Genomic DNA, 18,510 nt, shown 5'->3' on the forward strand with positions numbered 1-18,510 from the left:
ACGCCGCACATAGTCGCATTAATCTTGTAATTAATTAAACCAAAGTCCAACCATAAGCACAAAAAGTGACTACTTAAGCCATTTTGTCTCGAAAGCTAACACATGGCCCCCGCCAACACACAAAGTCGCATGGCAGTTGGCCAGTCAACTAACTGGCATATGGACAAGCGTGTGGGGCATTAACATTGGCCACACACGCGGCGCATTTACTGAGTGACAAGCCGTTGCCCTTACGCCCCACCACAGCCCCTGCCCCAACAGAAAACGAAATGAAACATTTACGGAGCGGAAACGGAAACAGCGGCCTGAGTGTGTGCGTCTACATATATATATAAATATATATATATGTATGTTTGTATGTGTGTATTCGTTGTCGTAAAATGTAATGGCAGAGCCTTCATCCAGCGAGACTGGGCTAACTATTGTTTGGTGTGCTCGAGGGCCACCTGTTGTTATTGTTGTTGTTGTTATTATTGTCGCTGTGTAATTGTTATACACAATTAGAGGTCGTGAATGAGACTTGAGGTGAGTGAATAACTAATTAAGGTAAACAAAACTGAAAACAAGTCAATTTATGTAAGAAAAAAGAAATTACATGAGTGCTCTGTGCAATTGAAGCATTCAATTAGCTATGAATTAACATGTGTGTGTTTACTTTGAAATGTGTATGTTGGCCAATATGAGTTCTAGCTTATAGATTTCATTTCATTTCCACAAGATTTAATAGTTTATGCTTTGCTTTACATATTTTGATTGATGTATAAAACCATAAATTGTAATTTATATTTTTCACAATCATTATTTTAATTATAAGAAATATTTCCTGTAACATTAAATCCTTACTGAATTATTTATACATTCAACATTTATTTTTGACACATGCTCTGCAGCAGTAGTCTTTGTGGTGCACGCTTAGTTGTTCAATTTAAATGTGTTTAAAAAATGGAATTAAAATTTAAGTAAAATGCAATAAGTATGATTAATACTGTTTATGATACTAGAAATAAAATACTCCACTTCACAGCTATTTTCTTGTATAGCTAAACATATTCAACAAAATTTATTAAAACTGAATTTATTCTATTTTTAGGTATTGAATGAAAAACTATATTTTAGTTATAGATTAAGCATCTGAATACAATTTTTATGTATATAAGTTGGCATAAGTTACTAATATTCTCTACAAATTTATCTTAAATTAGCATTAATAATATTGATTTTAATTTTAATTAAAATAATTTAAATCTCTAATATATTAAGCATATATTTATAGTAGCTACCATACAAACCGAATTTATTGTACCATATTACTATACTAGGTATTAATAGAATATTTTATATTTATAATTGCATAAAGTTTTGATACATTAAATATGGCTATTATAATTTTACCTTCAATTCAATTTTTACTACACAAATTTAACAGCATGCATAAAATTGTTATTCATCTTTAAATAAATTTGTACACTCTCTGCTGCACGAAAAACCATAGTTTAGACTTATTGAGACTCTCTCATTACTATTTGTAAATTTAAATAGTAGCTCAATTTATAACCATTTAAGAATATTACAACTATATTTATCTCTTCATATGCTATAGCATATCATTGATCGATTTATTGTAGTCAAAACAAAAATAAAAAATAAACCATCGCGCATCGCTTTCGCATCGTAATTACAATAACAAAGACCGCAACAACAATAGCAGCAGCAACAATAACAACAACAATTCACTTCACTTCACATGTCCATGTTCAACGTTGAACTTCATTTGCATACGTCTCTCATTTTTGCTCTTATTTTTTTGACCGTTTTCGTAGTCAGGTTTTTCATTCTTTGCTTTTTTTGTGACTGGCCTACAGCATGGCCGACACGCCCTGCCGTACTTTTATTTATCTTTTGTTCCCTGTACTTAACATGAAACATGTAAAATGCATTCAAGTTGAATGCGTTACGCCCATTTGCACTGAAGATACTGTAATTTTTCCTAGCTTAAATATTGGCAGGCTGTGGCACAGCAGAGCGCACTAAATTGAAGTATCAATAGGAAGAGTTGAGTTTAAGAATTTTATGAATTAAAATGTTGAATTAAATTCAGATTGTACATATTTCACTCAATGGCCAAATTCAGTTTTGATGGATCAAGTGGGTTCTCTTTGAATAATGTAGATTACAGATTTACCCAGCGCAAAAAATAAATTGAGGAATTGGAAGTATCAATGTACAGAAGGTTGAGCTGGAAATTCAATGAAAAATGTGTATTTAAAAGTTCAAGCTAATTTAATTTTTTACAAGAAATCCCCTTAAAATATTAATTTCAGATTTCTGCAACAATTTATTTTTTAAGCATCGAAAAGTAAAGGCTGTTCGCAGTAAAAAAGACTTCATTTCTTCAACGACATTTTATTCTATCGAATAAATTTATTTTTGGATATAAATGTTTTTACAATGAAATACTTTGCTCATCATAAAGTAATACTTCATATAATTTTATTATTTGCAATTTGAATCAGTTAAGGGTATAGTTTCGTTAACAACTTCATTTTGTTTTTTATAAAATATCAATATATATTCCTACTTACTACACCCATTTTCATTTCATTCCATTCCATTCAATGCATTTCTTTGTTACGATCATCCATTGAAATCAATTGCAGTTGCACGTCCATCACGGGCGTTAATATTTTGCTGTCGGAAATTAACACACTTTCCGTTTCCGCTGTGGCACATGCCATACACACACACGCACATACATATACAAACACATGCATACACTGTTATAATTTATTCATATAGCCAGCCATATCCTACTTGCCTCCAGCTTTTCTTACCTCAGAGCGGCGCATTTTCTTTGCTTTTTTTTGGTTGGCTCTGCGAAATGTGCTAAATAAAAATTAATGACTGCCGGAAGCGAATTGTAATCAACGGTCCGAGCGGCCAGTCGACCATGGCAGCAATAAAAGTCCAACAGCAACAATGGCAAACGTAAATGCCCAACAACAAGGCCAGCTTGGCGTTCATGGCCAAAAGTCTGCCAGCAGTTTGGTTGCTTTTCTTCCTTTAATTCAGCCGCCATGCTTAATGTGTGTGTGTGTCAATCACTTTGCGTCTTTATTTGCCGCAACTTATGAAATTTTAACCCGCTGCTCGAGTTTTGTGTTTAACAGCGATTTGCAAATCAATCAAATTTAACAAATCGATTTGGAGAGTTCGAGATATTATGACATCGCCAGTAGCACAGCATCACAGCAGAACAGCAGCTGCCACTGACAGCCATTTTGTTGTTTCGTTGTTGTTGGCTCGACTACCTGGTTAAGCAACAGATTGAGTATTGCATCCAATCACCTGCTGGGCCCCCCATAGCCCTCTACTCAACTTGCTATTCAGGCGTACTCATCTGCCCTCTGATGCTGACGCACAGCTATGTCTATTGTTCTAGAGGTTATTGCAAATTCTTAGGCGACCTGCTCGAAACAAAATTGCATGTGTCCAGCGATTCCTTATCGAAGATTGCTTTTAAATGCAAAAAGTTCTCGGCTTTGCCCTTTGAGTAGGGTTACCCACAAAGCGCATTGTCTGTGGACAAGTCTTGCGATCCACAATAATCACCGCAAATGCTTAAGGTTGTAATAGCATCGCATCGCTAAAAGCAAACGCATTAAGCCTTCTACTCACACAATCCACAATGAATGTTATCTGTGCAATTGCTTTCATCGCGTAGTCACTAATACCAAGGAAATATATATTTTATTGTGTGTGTGTGTCTGCATGAGTTCAAGAACCCAATCACAGCCTGGACGATTTCATCGCAAGCACTAGCTGCACTGCTTGCACCTTACTTAAGTAGCCTTAAAATGCCTAAAATCAAATATAAATTACCCATTCCATTTTAGTATTCATCACTTAAAAGCTTCTTGGTATTTCAATTGCAAAATATAGCTGATATTCACACACACTTTGTCTTTCACTATACATTGTGCGCTACTTAAATACAATTAACAAAAATTATATTGCGCATTCGGCTATCAAGCTGAACTGCTCGCACTGCTCGCTTACATTTCCGCTCAAGCTGAACTGCTCACACTTCAGCTGAACTAGCAAGTGAGCTGTAGCCGTCCTGCTTGCTCGCTTTAGAATTAGGCCGTTGACGCTGTTGAGCTGTTATATGCTATTCACTTTTGCTCGCTTCAAGTCTTGTTCTTATATACAATTCAAGTAGTATTTAGGCACTCTTGCATGGTTTGTGGGTTCTATTTTCCTTTGCTGCGTGAGGCGTGACTGTAAAGCAAGTGTTCGTGAATGTTCGTGCTTGTGTGCGCGTGTGTGAGTGTATATGTACGTTATGTTCCACAATACTTTTTATGCTCCTGAATTTCAGTTTAAATTCACGTCGTTCCATTATCAGCCATTATATATGATCAATTTGAAAAGAATAATCTATATTTGCACAACTCGCTATATAATACAAAAGTATATATATTGACTCTGCCCATTATCATAAACCCTTGCCAGGTGAGCTGCGCAACACGTGTTGGTCGTCCAACCACGCAGCTTTTTTATTATGTAGATTTAGACAAAACAAAACGTCGAAGGATTTACACGAAAAGTCGAAATCAATTCAAATCTGAACCCAAAATGTTTTCATTGCATAAAACTATTCGCAATGTTGCATGTTTTTTGCAGGATTTTCAGTGATAAATATTCTTCCCCAATAAAAAGCTGCTTATTTAGCTTTAAATCGCCAGAAAGCAGTCTTTGTTTTAAAGGTTACGAGAATTATATGAAAGTTAACAAATGATAATGGTTTTTATAAATATTTTATTTTTTTATATTGAAAAGCATTTATTAAAAATTATTCAATGAAGTAACTATAAAATTCTTGAAAATATTAAATATTTGTTTAATACTTTAAATAAATAGAATATTTTTGTAAATTTTTAGATTTGCGATATCACTTAAAAATTATCCAAACAAATACAGCCTCAATGCAGCTAAATATTTGCATATCCACATCCGATATATATTTAATATATATTTAAATTAGTGCATTTTTACCCTACCCACTACACTAGTCAAAACAAAGCATTTGTAGACAGGAAATCAAACTTGAATGTCACACTTTTTGTTTTTTTTTTTTTTTGTGCAATCACTGCCACGCCCACGACGCCTCAAAAATCAGAGCCAGAAAGCAATCAACAAAATATCAACAACTTTTGCTCATTCTCTTCGTTGTCGCAAACAAAAAGCGCAAACCAGCCGAGAAAAATGATGGCTAGAGGGCAAGGGGGAAGGTAGAGCAGCAAGTGCCAACTCAAAGGGCAGTTTCACACAGTTCCAACTACGGCCCACCCCCTACTTGCCTTCTTGGTACACTCCACAGGCACGCCTTCCGCCCACCGCTTGGTAACCCAACTGTGACACTCGACGCAGCAAACCATGAATATTTTAGTAAACGTCGCGCTTTGACTTTGAATCTCACAGCTGGCAGAGAGAGAGAGGGAGAGCAGGGGGTGGGGTGGTAGAGAAAGGGTTACGCAGCATCCCTGACAATTTACGCCATTTTCGAAAAAACTTTGGTTTTTTATTCGCGCTGCCCAGGCCAGATTTTAGTTTTCAGTTTTTCGAAAAATGTGCAAAGTTTTGCGGGTGTCGACAAGGTCTCTGCTCTAAATTGGGGGCTGGGGTGGAGTGCGGGCATTGGGGGCGTGGCGTTTGAATTACGTTATTGCCTAGAAGTATGCTTTGGTGTTTTGCGGTTGAAAAAGTTTCAATTGCGTGGGTCGTGCGACGTCGACGTCGCCGTTGCCATCGTCCACGTTGGTCCTTAGCTGCGTTCGCACATTTTATTAAATAAATTGCAGCGGGAGGACAGGCGCTCCTTGTCGTCATTTTGTTATGCAAAAAAAAAAAGGGTTTCCCCTAACAATTCCCAAGTGCTGAAGTGTAAAATAAACAAAGCGCTGCGCAGCACTGAGTAAACAAATTGAAAAGTTTTACTCATGCATTGAGAGTTTATTATAATATTTAATATTGGATTGCCAGTGAGAAAATATCTTCAATAAAGGGTTAATACATGAAATGAATAATCAACGCGGGAAAGTCCGAGGATGCCAATATTTTAGTACGTGCTTCAGTAAGTTTATTAACCTGTACTCAGCTAGCACATAATTTCTTTTTTAATCAGTTTCCTTTAATTTAGAGAAATACAACTAACCGCTAAAAGCCCTACTTCATTCATTTAAAACTATACTAGAAAATAAAACAATCGACTGACAAACTTTTACAAAAATATATATAATTTTTAAGATTAAAAATTAATTTGCAAAAGTTAGATAAAATCAATCGCCTGCTAATTAGTTTGTAATCAATATAAGAGATCATTTAAGCATTTTCAAGCATTTCACTTAAGCCTTAAAATCTCTCAAATGCTGTTTATCTCTTCAGCCAAGTCAATAAAGCCAATTAGAAGAAAAGAATCTTCCTAATCTCTTTTAATTCACTAAATAAAAACAGCACTTCAAATATTATGTACACATACACAAGCGCATGTTTTTGAATGTTGTCTTTGAAATCTTTTTTTTTCATATGATTTCATTGTTTTTGTGTAAAGCAAATGCAACAGAAGCAAGAAAGAGAGAAGAGAAAGACAGAGAGAGCTAGCGTGAGTCAGCGTCAGACTGTTGTACAATTCAATTAGACCAAAAAGACAACAAACGTAAACAAAATGAAGATAAAACACAAGGAGCAAGACAGAGAAAGAGCAAGCGAGAGAGAGTGGCAAATGGAGAGAGAACTAGTTGAAAATTATCTGAGCATTTCGCGCAAATGGAAGCGGAAAATTCATTTTTGCCGCAGTCAGCCGTTTTTCTTTTCTATTTAGTTTTTTCTAGGCTTCTCGCTGTATAGCTGCATACCAACAGCCTGCATTTAACTAATTACTATAATTAATTAGGACTAACAACTGGAAGGCGGCTATGGAATGCGCAACTAAGGCAACTAAATGTTGCAAAAGTCGAGGCAAGCCAAGTTGGTTTGCAGATAGGCATAGCACACACGCTCACGTACACATACACACATACACACACACACATGTCTGCCAGCTAAAATCGGGTGATAATCCCCAAGGCATATGAACATTTAAGCTTATGCTAAGTGCTGTTGATGGTGATGATGGTGTCTGTTGTTAAATGTCTTAGGATTATAATAAGGATAAATACATATATATTTTAGAGTGCGTGTGTGAGCTCTGGCAATGCTTTATTTATTGTCTATAATATACAACAAAATACCAAAAATTTAATTTTAAAAATTAAATTTCTTATTACAATTAATAGCATTCAGAAATTAATTATGCACGAGCTTCTTTCCACATAAGACTGATGATTACAAATACAAATTAGATGGGAAATATTAATGTAAATTTATGCAATTTTTTTCTTAGCATATCGTAAGTTCTAAATATGCATTAGTTTCTTGTGATGGGATTTTAACCGGTAATGTCCGACAAGGGCATACCCTGAACGCCGTACGATGCAGATATATCGTCACATTCATAACACCTTTTACAGAATCAAAGTTGCCGCCATCATTGCTGCATCCTGCATCCTGAGCATAAAATTCCTACCAAATTTTCTAAAGAAGATTTAGACAATTATCCAAATATGTTTCTTCTGGATCGCCCCTCAGTATTTTTTCAATTTATGCGATACAAATCTACGAATCCCCTTTGTTTTCTACATTCTTAGAAACACTTGTTATAATTTCTTGCATTTACTAAATTACATAATTTGAAATATGAAATATAATCAAAATCGAAGTTCTTTTTGAAGAGTTGTTCAAGCAAACTACAAGACTTTAAGCTTTAAGCTGTGTTCAATACAAGTGCGAGGCTTTTCACTACTATTAACAAGCAGAAGAAATCAAGGCAAATGCATATAAAATGTAAAGCAAAGCGAACTTGTTGAAAAATAACATAAAACATCAGTAAACAATCTGCATTTTGCAGACGCAGACGCGGACTGTTGGGACGGACGGAAAGACATAGACAATGAATAAAGCATTGGCAAAGGATATATGCCAAGGCAAAGTCACGCATGGGTGTCTGCCTGGTGTGTCTGAAGTTTTATACTAAGAGTGAGTCTGGGAGTAGCTGCAAAAATCTGCACTGATAAATAATAAATCTGCGACATAAGCAGCGCGTGGAATCTGTCGTAGCTTCCAGCTCGAGCTAAGCAGTGAAGACAACTGAACATACGTCTCTCTCAACAATATATATACTTTAAATAGTTCTGGAATCAACTTTAATATTGCCAAAGGCAAGCTTTATATATATCAAATATATATTCACACATATATACTTGTATATTTATATGATTGTATGTTATATATCTGACATGTTTGTAATAGCTTTTTTATGTTTGCTTTGTGGTCTGTCGATAAGCAAAAGGCGACAAACTGAAACAGCAAAACTTTTGCTTCCAGCCATGTCGAATGCATGCCAAAAGTCCCACTGCAGCTTCTTCTGTATAGCCCAAATGCCTTGCCAAATGGGGTTTGCTGCCGGTTTAGCTTACGTATGTAACAGTTGAGTGACAGCTTTGACCCAAACTTCACTTATTTTCACCTTCCTTTTACTCCCCTAAAATCGATAAATATCGGTATGAAGCTTCAATTGATATGCATGATAGCAAAACATATTTTAATCAAGACAAAAGCTAGAGGCTAATAATATTGGGCAAAGCTTTCTCCATTCACTATTTTTACATTTTTTTTCTTGAAATCGATAAATATCGAAGAAGATTTGGTTAGATGTTATAATCTCTAATATATCGAATATCAAAGCACAACCTTTACTCAAATTTTCCAGTCTATAACCATCATGGCGCTAGTTCTGTCTACCTTCATAAGCAACTAATCTGATTGCAGGGTATCGACGAGTGTTCCCCTATAAGTTGTCACCCTTTTGGCTTGTTATTATTATTGTTGCAATGCGAGAGTTGTTATTGTTGGCGGCTTGTTTTGACACAAAGCAGCGTAAAGCTTGGCCCGAAAAACTTTTCGCTGCGCTCAACTTTTAGCAGCACGCACAGCGAGTCCTTTGCTCGTTGCAAGTGTGAATGTGTGTGTGTGTGTGAGACTGCAGAACGTGTGCATAATATGACTAGAATGAAGGAAAGAGACGGAGCCATGGCTAGAGTCTGTCCAGCTCAGTGACCACAGAGCCTGCCTGCCTGCCTGCAGGCCAACCGGCCGCCCGGCCTCCTGGGTTGCACTTTGGACTCTGCGTCCTTTATGCATTTTGCTTATAATTAAGCCTCGTCCTGAACAGCAGCCGCTTCGCGGTTGGCAATAAGTGTTGGCATGTGGTTTTCGTGTTGCTATTGCTGGCCAGTTTGTGTTGCAAATTTTTTTAAGCTTAATTTGCACAATTAACGTTGCAATAAACTTTATGCGCAAACATTTAAGGGATTGCAGCATAGCCGACTAAAGGACGAAGGAATGTGAATGAGTTAATTACTATTTATTTAATTTAGGCAGCCAAAGGTGGAGGTGAAGGTGTGAGTTCCAGAATGTTTAATATCGTTGAAAAGAAATCTATGAAATATATTTAATTTTTCTAAATTCCTAGGAATAATGGGTTTATCCGATTGCAAGAGACATTGACTGAAATTGTTTGGTGGATTGAAGAGAGAATGAGCGCGGGAGAGACTATGAGCAAGGGTGAGAATGAGGGAGGTAGAATGATTCACAGAATGAAAGTGAGGGTAGAGAATGAGTGAGACAGAAACGGACAGTCAAAAACAGAAAGAATGGAACAATGAGAGAATGTGTGAAAATAAAGTACTAAGACTGAGAAATGAGAGAGCAAAAGTGAGTGTGAGTGACGGTGAGAGTGGGATAAAGAATGAGCAAGGAAGAATAAATGTAGCCGGGTGAGACAATGAGAATATGAGAATGAAAGGAAGAGAGAGATTAAGCGGAACAGGGAGAGAATGCAAGATAACGAGTGAAAGCGAGAGAGTATGAGCGAAACTAATACAGCTAGAAAGTGAATGGAAAATGAGTGAGAGCACATAGAGTAGAAGAAAAGAGATTGGACCAGAAACATCATAAAAGGGAACATGAGAGAACGATTTCTAGAAAACGTAAGCGTAAGCAACAGAACACCAGAGCAAGAGAATGAAAGTTTAAAAAGCGAGTGATCGAATGAGTATGATAGGTAAAGTGAAGGTGAAGGATAAGAGAGACAGAGAGAGTGAATGAGTGAGGAACCGAGTAAGACCGATTGAGAGACCGATTGAGTGATGATCTGAGGGAATGATTGAGAGAGTGCGAAACAGAATGAAGGGGAAAATGAGGGAACAAGAACTAGGATCAATAAAAAGAACGTGAGAGAACGTGAGTGAGAGTGAAAGAATAATTGGAGGAGAGAAAGTGATAGATTGACTGAAAGAATAAGTGAGGAACCGAGTGAGACTGATTGAGAGATCGATTGAGGGATGAACTGAGGGAATGATTGAGAGAGCGAGAAACAGAATGAAGCGAAAAATGAGGGAACGAGAGAACTAGGGCCAATGGAAAGAGCGTGAGAGAACATGAGTGAGAGTAAGAAACGCGAGAGGAAGAGTAAAAGTGAAAGAATATTTGGAGAGAAAGTGATGGATTGACTGAAAAAGTGAGTGAGTGAGGAACCGAGTGAGACTGAGAGATCGATTGAGGGACCGATTGAGAGACCGATTGAGTGATGAACTGAGGTAATGATTGAGAGAGCGAGAAACAGAATGAAGGGGAAAATGAGGGAACAAGAACTAGGATCAATGAAAAGAACGTGAGATAACGTGAGAGAGTGAAAGAATAATTGGAGGAGAGAAAGTGATAGATTGACTGAAAGAGTGAGTGAGAAACCAAGTGAGACTGATTGAGAGATCGATTGCGGGATGAACTGAGGGAATGATTGAGAGAGCGAGAAACAAAATGAAGCGAAAAATGAGGGAACGAGAGAACTAGGGCCAATGGAAAGAGCGTGAGAGAACATGAGTGAGAGTAAGAAACGCGAGAGGAAGAGTAAAAGTGAAAGAATATTTGGAGAGAAAGTGATGGATTGACTGAAAAAGTGAGTGAGTGAGGAACCGAGTGAGACTGATTGAGAGATCGATTGAGGGACCGATTGAGAGACCGATTGAGTGATGAACTGAGGTAATGATTGAGAGAGCGAGAAACAGAATGAAGGGGGAAATGAGGGAGCAAGAACTAGGATCAATGGAAAGAACGTGAGAGAACGTGAGTGAGAGTGAAAGAATAATTGGAGGAGAGAAAGTGATGGATTGACTGAAAGAGTGAGTGAGAAACCAAGTGAGACTGATTGAGAGACCGATTGAGGGATGAACTGAGGGAATGATTGAGAGAGCGAGAAACAGAATGAGGGGGGAAATGAGGGAACAAGAACTAGGATCAATGGAAAGAACGTGAGTGAGAGTGAAAGAATAATTGGAGGAGAGAAATTGATGGATTGACTGAAAGAGTGAGTGAGGAACCGAGTGAGACTGATTGAGAGATCGATTGAGGGATGAACTGAGGGAATGATTGAGAGAGCGAGAAACAGAATGAAAAGGAAAATGAGGGAACGAGAGAACTAGGGCCAATGGAAAGAGCGTGAGAGAACGTGAGTGAGAGTAAGTGAAAGTGAAGGATTAATTGGACGAGGGAAAGTGATGGATTGACTGAAAAAGTGAGTGAGTGAGGAACCGAGTGAGACTGATTGAGAGATCGATTGAGGGATGAACTGAGGGAATGATTGAGAGAGCGAGAAACAGAATGAGGGGGAAATGAGGGAACAAGAACTAGGATCAATGGAAAGAACGTGAGTGAGAGTGAAAGAATAATTGGAGGAGAGAAATTGATGGATTGACTGAAAGAGTGAGTGAGGAACCGAGTGAGACTGATTGAGAGATCGATTGAGGGATGAACTGAGGGAATGATTGAGAGAGCGAGAAACAGAATGAAGCGAAAAATGAGGGAACGAGAGAACTAGGGCCAATGGAAAGAGCGTGAGAGAACGTGAGTGAGAGTAAGTGAAAGTGAAGGATTAATTGGACTAGGGAAAGTGATGGATTGACTGAAAAAGTGAGTGAGTGAGGAACCGAGTGAGACTGATTGAGAGATCGATTGAGGGATGAACTGAGGGAATGATTGAGAGAGCGAGAAACAGAATGAGGGGGGAAATGAGGGAACAAGAACTAGGATCAATGGAAAGAACGTGAGTGAGAGTGAAAGAATAATTGGAGGAGAGAAAGTGATGGATTGACTGAAAGAGTGAGTGAGGAACCGAGTGAGACTGATTGAGAGATCGATTGAGGGATGAACTGAGGGAATGATTGAGAGAGCGAGAAACAGAATGAGGGGTGAAATGAGTGAACAAGAACTAGGATCAATGGAAAGAACGTGAGAGAACGTGAGTGAGAGTGAAAGAATAATTGGAGGAGAGAAAGTGATAGATTGACTGAAAGATTGAGTGAGGAACCGAGTGAGACTGATTGAGAGATCGATTGAGGGATGAACTGAGGGAATGATTGAGAGAGCGAGAAACAGAATGAAGCGAAACATGAGGGAACGAGAGAACTAGGGCCAATGGAAAGAGCGTGAGAGAACATGAGTGAGAGTAAGAAACGCGAGGAAGAGAGTGAAAGTGAAAGAATATTTGGAGAGAGTGATGGATTGACTGATTGATTGAAAGAGTGAGGAATCGAGTGAGACTGATTGAGAGATCGATTGAGGGATGAACTGAGGGAATGATTGAGAGAGCGAGAAACAGAATGAAGGGGGAAATGAGGGAACAAGAACTAGGATCAATGAAAAGAACGTGAGAGAACGTGAGAGAGTGAAAGAATAATTGGAGGAGAGAAAGTGATAGATTGACTGAAAGAGTGAGTGAGTGAGGAACCGAGTGAGACTGAGAGATCGATTGAGGGACCGATTGAGAGACCGATTGAGTGATGAACTGAGGGAATGATTGAGAGCGAGAAACAGAATGAAGGGGGACATGAGGGAACAAAAACTAGGATCAATGGAAAGAACGTGAGAGAACGTGAGAGAGTGAAAGAATAATTGGAGGAGAGAAAGTGATGGATTGACTGAAAGAGTGAGTGAGAAACCAAGTGAGACTGATTGAGAGACCGATTGAGGGATGAACTGAGGGAATGATTGAGAGAGCGAGAAACAGAATGAAAAGAAAAATGAGGGAACGAGAGAACTAGGGCCAATGGAAAGAGCGTGAGAGAACATGAGTGAGAGTAAGAAACGCGAGAGGAAGAGTAAAAGTGAAAGAATATTTGGAGAGAAAGTGATGGATTGACTGAAAAAGTGAGTGAGTGAGGAACCGAGTGAGACTGATTGAGAGATCGATTGAGGGATGAACTGAGGGAATGATTGAGAGAGCGAGAAACAGAATGAGGGGGGAAATGAGGGAACAAGAACTAGGATCAATGGAAAGAACGTGAGTGAGAGTGAAAGAATAATTGGAGGAGAGAAATTGATGGATTGACTGAAAGAGTGAGTGAGGAACCGAGTGAGACTGATTGAGAGATCGATTGAGGGATGAACTGAGGGAATGATTGAGAGAGCGAGAAACAGAATGAGGGGGGAAATGAGGGAACAAGAACTAGGATCAATGGAAAGAACGTGAGTGAGAGTGAAAGAATAATTGGAGGAGAGAAATTGATGGATTGACTGAAAGAGTGAGTGAGGAACCGAGTGAGACTGATTGAGAGATCGATTGAGGGATGAACTGAGGGAATGATTGAGAGAGCGAGAAACAGAATGAGGGGGGAAATGAGTGAACAAGAACTAGGATCAATGGAAAGAACGTGAGAGAACGTGAGTGAGATTAAGAAACGCGAGAGGAAGAGTGAAAGTGAAAGAATAATTGGAGAGAAAGTGATGGATTGATTGAAAGAGTGAGTGAGGAACTGAGTGATGAGCTGAGGAAGCGATTGAGAAGACGAGGAACAGAATGAAAGAGAAAGCGAATAGACATAGAGTAAGACAATGCATGAAAGCGTAAAAAGGCGATGAAAAGAGTGAAAGTGAAGGATTAATTGAACGAGAGTGAATGAATGACTGAAAGAGTGGGTGAGGGACCAAGTGAGAGTGATGAAGGAGGAAATGATTTAGAAGACGGAACAGAATGAGAGTAACAGCAAGGAACAGGGCAGAAAGCAATAGACCGACGGTAAGAAAGAGCAAGACAATGTATGTAAGCGGTAAAAAGCGAAAGTGATCGAAAGAGAACGAGAGAGTGTGGGAGTGAGAGTTAGTGAAAGTGAACGATTAATTGAACGAGAAAGTGATGGATTGATTGAAAAGGAGTGAATGAAGGGGAGAAAGCGAAAGCGAAAGCAAGGGAGAATCAGCACGAAATAAAGCAATAGACCAAGAGTCCAAGAGAGTGAAAAGGCGAGTGATCGAAAGGGAGAGAGAGGGAGGGAGAGAGTGAAAGATAAAAATTAATTGGACTAGAGAAAGTGAAGGATTGAGTGGGGGGACCGAGTGAGAGTGAACCGAGGAAATGATTAAGAATGCGAGAGATCGTGAATGCGAGAAAACCAGAGCGAGGGCAAACAGCGCAAAGAAGCGCAAGAATGCATTAGAACGAGAGCACAAGAGAGAACAAGAGGGAAGTGAAAGTTGAGAGAAATTACTCAGGGTACTTAATCGGAAAACGATTAGTGAGGCATCTCTAGTCTGCGGTGCAAGTCCAGCATCATCAGCCCTTTCAGCTTGTCATGCTGGAGTTCTATGGAAGAACAAGAGAATATAAAGCCAAGGGCTTATTGTGGCTCATTTCACACAAATTGTGCGGCAACAAAAATTGCCAAGGGATAATCACAAAAGCAACGAGCCATGCAGCAACAACACACGCACACTCACACATACATAGGATCATGTATACGAATTATATTACTCTATTGTTTTTTCGAACAACGTCTTTTGTCTTTGCTGGCCATTTATTTGCGGCTTGTCCGATGAATTGATTTTTGATTAATTAAAATATTTATTTTGCCTGGCAATTAAATGATCAACATAATTTATGAGAGCCTTCCATCTTAGCAGAAGCAGTTGGCATAGCCACAGGAGATGCGTTAAATGTGCATTTATGTTGTGCCGGAATTACGCATACGCAGCGTGGGTGGCTGAGAGGAGGATGTCCGTTGAGAGGGGAATGTCTGTGGCTGTGTGGGAGGAGGGCGGGCACATTAATAAATTTCCAAGTGTTTGAATCCCCGTACATGGTTTATTTTATGGCCGCCTCAGCTTTACCACGCACACATGTGTGCGCGCAAAGTAGGAAGGATATATAACTGGCGGTAAGATATTGTTGTCCTGCCGTGCGTGTGGCCATAAAACACTCGAGAGAGTTATGTCCTCCTGCTGGTCGCCATACGACAGCCAGCTAAATGCATTGGTATGCGTTGCGTAACGAAAAACAATTAGCTCTGCGGCCAAGAACAAAAACAACAAACAACAAAAATACACGCAAAAAAAGTAGAAATAAAAATCGACCAAGCAGCGGCCGGAAACGAGTCACAGCTTTGTTGTTGAGCAAAACTTTTATATGGCTTGTTTTCGTGTCTCTCTCGCTCGCTGTATGTGTGCGACTCTGCGTGCTTGTGTATGGGCCTTATCACTTTTATACTTTGTTAGCCAGCTGCCCCGTTGAGTGATTGCAGCTTGGCAATTGAGTCCGGATGACGACAATGTTCTATCGAACACACGCGCGCTTCTCTCATGAGTTCGCTTTACTTTGGCCAGGGACTCAATTAATTGAAGTTTTATTGGCTGATTGAATTTGGCTGGCTGTTCGTGTGTGAGTGCACAGCAGCAATTGGCCCATAATAAAAGTGGAATCAAATTGATTGATTGTTAACGTGCTTGAGAAAAAGTTCCCGAAATGCGTTAGTTATAAAAATGTTTTATATGAATGTTGTAGAGCTTGACAATAAAATAAAGTAGCTAGTCAGTCGAAGGGGTGTGGCAAAAAGTTATGCGAGCAATTGAAACATTGATTTCATTCCAACTGCTGGGATATAATTATTTTTAACAGACGAAAAGTGATTAATTTTTTATCTCGGGAAGGTAAATTTGGATTTATTAAATATTATTTATATATTTATAGAATAGTTACTAAATTATTTCACAATTTACTTTTTATTTCTTTACTTTTATATTTTAAATTTAAATGTATATTTTTTTAACAAATTTAATTCATGTTTTTATGTATTAATTAGTTTCTTCAATTTTTTCATCTGTGTTCTCTTCAATTATATGCAATATTTTTATTAACAAATAATACGATTACATTTAATATTTATTATTTTACATATTATATTTAATATTTAAATTATATTTCATAAATTTCTAATTTATTTCATATGAATTTACTTTTTATTTCTTGGATTTTATAAATATATTGTATAATTAGACAAATTAATAAATTATTGAATATATTATTTATAGTTCTCTTGTGGATTAATTTTATAATTTCTAATTTACACATATAATTTAGTTTTATTTATTAATAAAATTAATTAATTTACGTATTATACATAAAATTCCAATATAATTTTAAAAAATCATATTTTGAATTTTCCAGTTTCAATACCATTACAATTTTTATTAAAGACTTTTTTATTAATTTAAGATTTAAATGACGACTAAAATATACTAAAATGCAGCTCTTTTAGCCATAACCATGAGAAAGAAGAGTACTTAATAGTTAAGTAAGTTAATAAGTTGGAATAAAAGAATGAGAAAGGAACAAGGCTTACTGCCATAAATACAGCATGTAAATTTCTAAATCAGTTGAAACAAATTTATTAGATTGAAAGTAGAGGAAGTGTCATATTAATGTCTTACTGTAAAGATAAATTGACAGTTAAATCTTAGTGCATCCCCTAGGACTGCTTGTCACCTCTATCATATTTAACAAATAAAGTTTTTGCCTTACCTTTTATTGCTTGTTCGACTATACATATTTAATTTCCTATAAACTTATAGATTGCACACACACAGCAGCAGCAGCAGCAGCAATAGGAGCAGCAGCCGCAGCCATGACAAGCAGAAATAGCTAGGAATGGCCATAATATAGTAAATTCCAAACTAAGTAATCCTTTAATACCTTTTAGTTACCGGCAGCTCCAATACCAGCGGCTACTGCAGTTCGAATACCTTATTTACTTTATAGGTAAGGCAGAGCACAGCAATAGCAAAGCTATTTTAGTCGCTTACCTGGCCAGCGCGCAATTCTTTCCAGCTGACTTTAATCAGTAGCATTCTTCGATGGAGTCCTGCTGCATGAAGTCCTGCTGCAACGTCGTCCTGCACTCAATTCGTTTTCTTTATTTTCCAGCCAAACGGAAGTCATGTGTGCCGGTTGCGCACATCCTTTTTGTGTGCGCTCAAAAGGAGCGAGCACAGCACATATTTAAACCATACCAAACACACACAGACAGGCATTCCTTAAATATATATATATATATATATATATATATATATACATATAATCTATATATGGGGAGGATAATCGCTTTACAATCAGACAGGAAGCTATTGCAAGCATGATTGTTTCCGCGAAACGTGTTTGCTGCTGCTGCAAATATTCTGGCCAATAGCTTAAGAAATGAGATACAATTCAAGGAAATCTACTTTCAACGAGACAAGCTTTTAGGCAGTCTCGTGTAGGTCAAGTCGCCTAGGGGGGCGGGTATATGGGCACTTGTGCATTTCCCAGGAAATGTTTACCAGTTGATTAAATTCATTGCGTAATCTAAATGAAAATAACAGTAAAGCTAAAATTTATTTTTCTTGCGATAGAAGCAAAAATTCTAAAGGAAAATATGGAAAATTTATGAAATTGCATTTTAAATTTGTTTTTTTTAATTAGCTAAAAATATGAAGTTTTAATTACTCTACTTGGCTAGCTTACATTACCTTAATATATATATAAAGCCATATGTAATATATTGTATAACCATATATAAAAATTCGTCGGGCAATAATACTATACAGATATATATTTATACATCCCTTAGTTATTTCATTATTATATTTATACCGTCACTTAATGATAACTTCTACAGTAAACTATACTATACACACGAACTATATTATCAAAGCCTAAGATCTATGTATCCAATCTATTTAATAGTTTAGATTAAGATATTTATATAATTATTATTCATAAGCCTTGTATGCAATGTATCTAAGTCTACTTAAGGTTCTAATATATTAATATCTTATTAATTCATCATTCCTCAATAGTTTCTACCAAGTATAGCTAATACAAGCCGCCATAGACTTCACAGGGAATCCAGATAGCTTCATCGAATCATTCAGCTTAACGTGTTTTGACCTTAGATTCAACATCTTATCTTAAGCCCGAATAGCCACGCCGCGTGGGCCAATTTCGTGTGCCAAGTAAAAGGCCATTTGAAACAAGTGCACAGCTCAACAGTG

The 18,510-nt window shown here is 37.6% G+C and overlaps 2 protein-coding genes across 3 annotated transcripts in view; one reads left to right on the forward strand and one right to left on the reverse strand.

The window, feature by feature from the left end:
* The window catches only part of LOC111600343 (voltage-dependent calcium channel subunit alpha-2/delta-3), a 71,259-nt gene that overhangs the window by 17,234 nt on the left and 35,515 nt on the right, over positions 1 to 18,510 (forward strand). The gene's annotated exons all lie outside the window — the stretch shown is intronic.
* Positions 8,836 to 14,628, reverse strand: LOC115483315 (fap1 adhesin-like). Of its 2 annotated transcripts, none has more exons than XM_030224698.1 (2): positions 12,285 to 14,628; positions 8,836 to 11,308 (listed from the first exon to the last, which is right to left on the reverse strand). In XM_030224698.1, the coding sequence occupies exons 1-2, from the start codon at positions 12,648 to 12,650 to the stop codon at positions 9,746 to 9,748; spliced, it is 1,929 nt and encodes a 642-aa protein (XP_030080558.1). In that variant the 5' UTR covers positions 12,651 to 14,628; the 3' UTR covers positions 8,836 to 9,745. The 2 variants fall into 2 exon arrangements, with proteins under 2 accessions (XP_030080558.1, XP_030080559.1); XM_030224699.1 differs by having other exon boundaries at positions 8,836 to 11,554; positions 12,764 to 13,040.

This window comes from Drosophila hydei, unplaced genomic scaffold, assembly GCF_003285905.1.
Source record: "Drosophila hydei strain 15085-1641.00,03,60 unplaced genomic scaffold, DhydRS2 tig00008116-arrow-pilon, whole genome shotgun sequence".
Lineage (NCBI taxonomy): Eukaryota > Metazoa > Arthropoda > Insecta > Diptera > Drosophilidae > Drosophila > Drosophila hydei.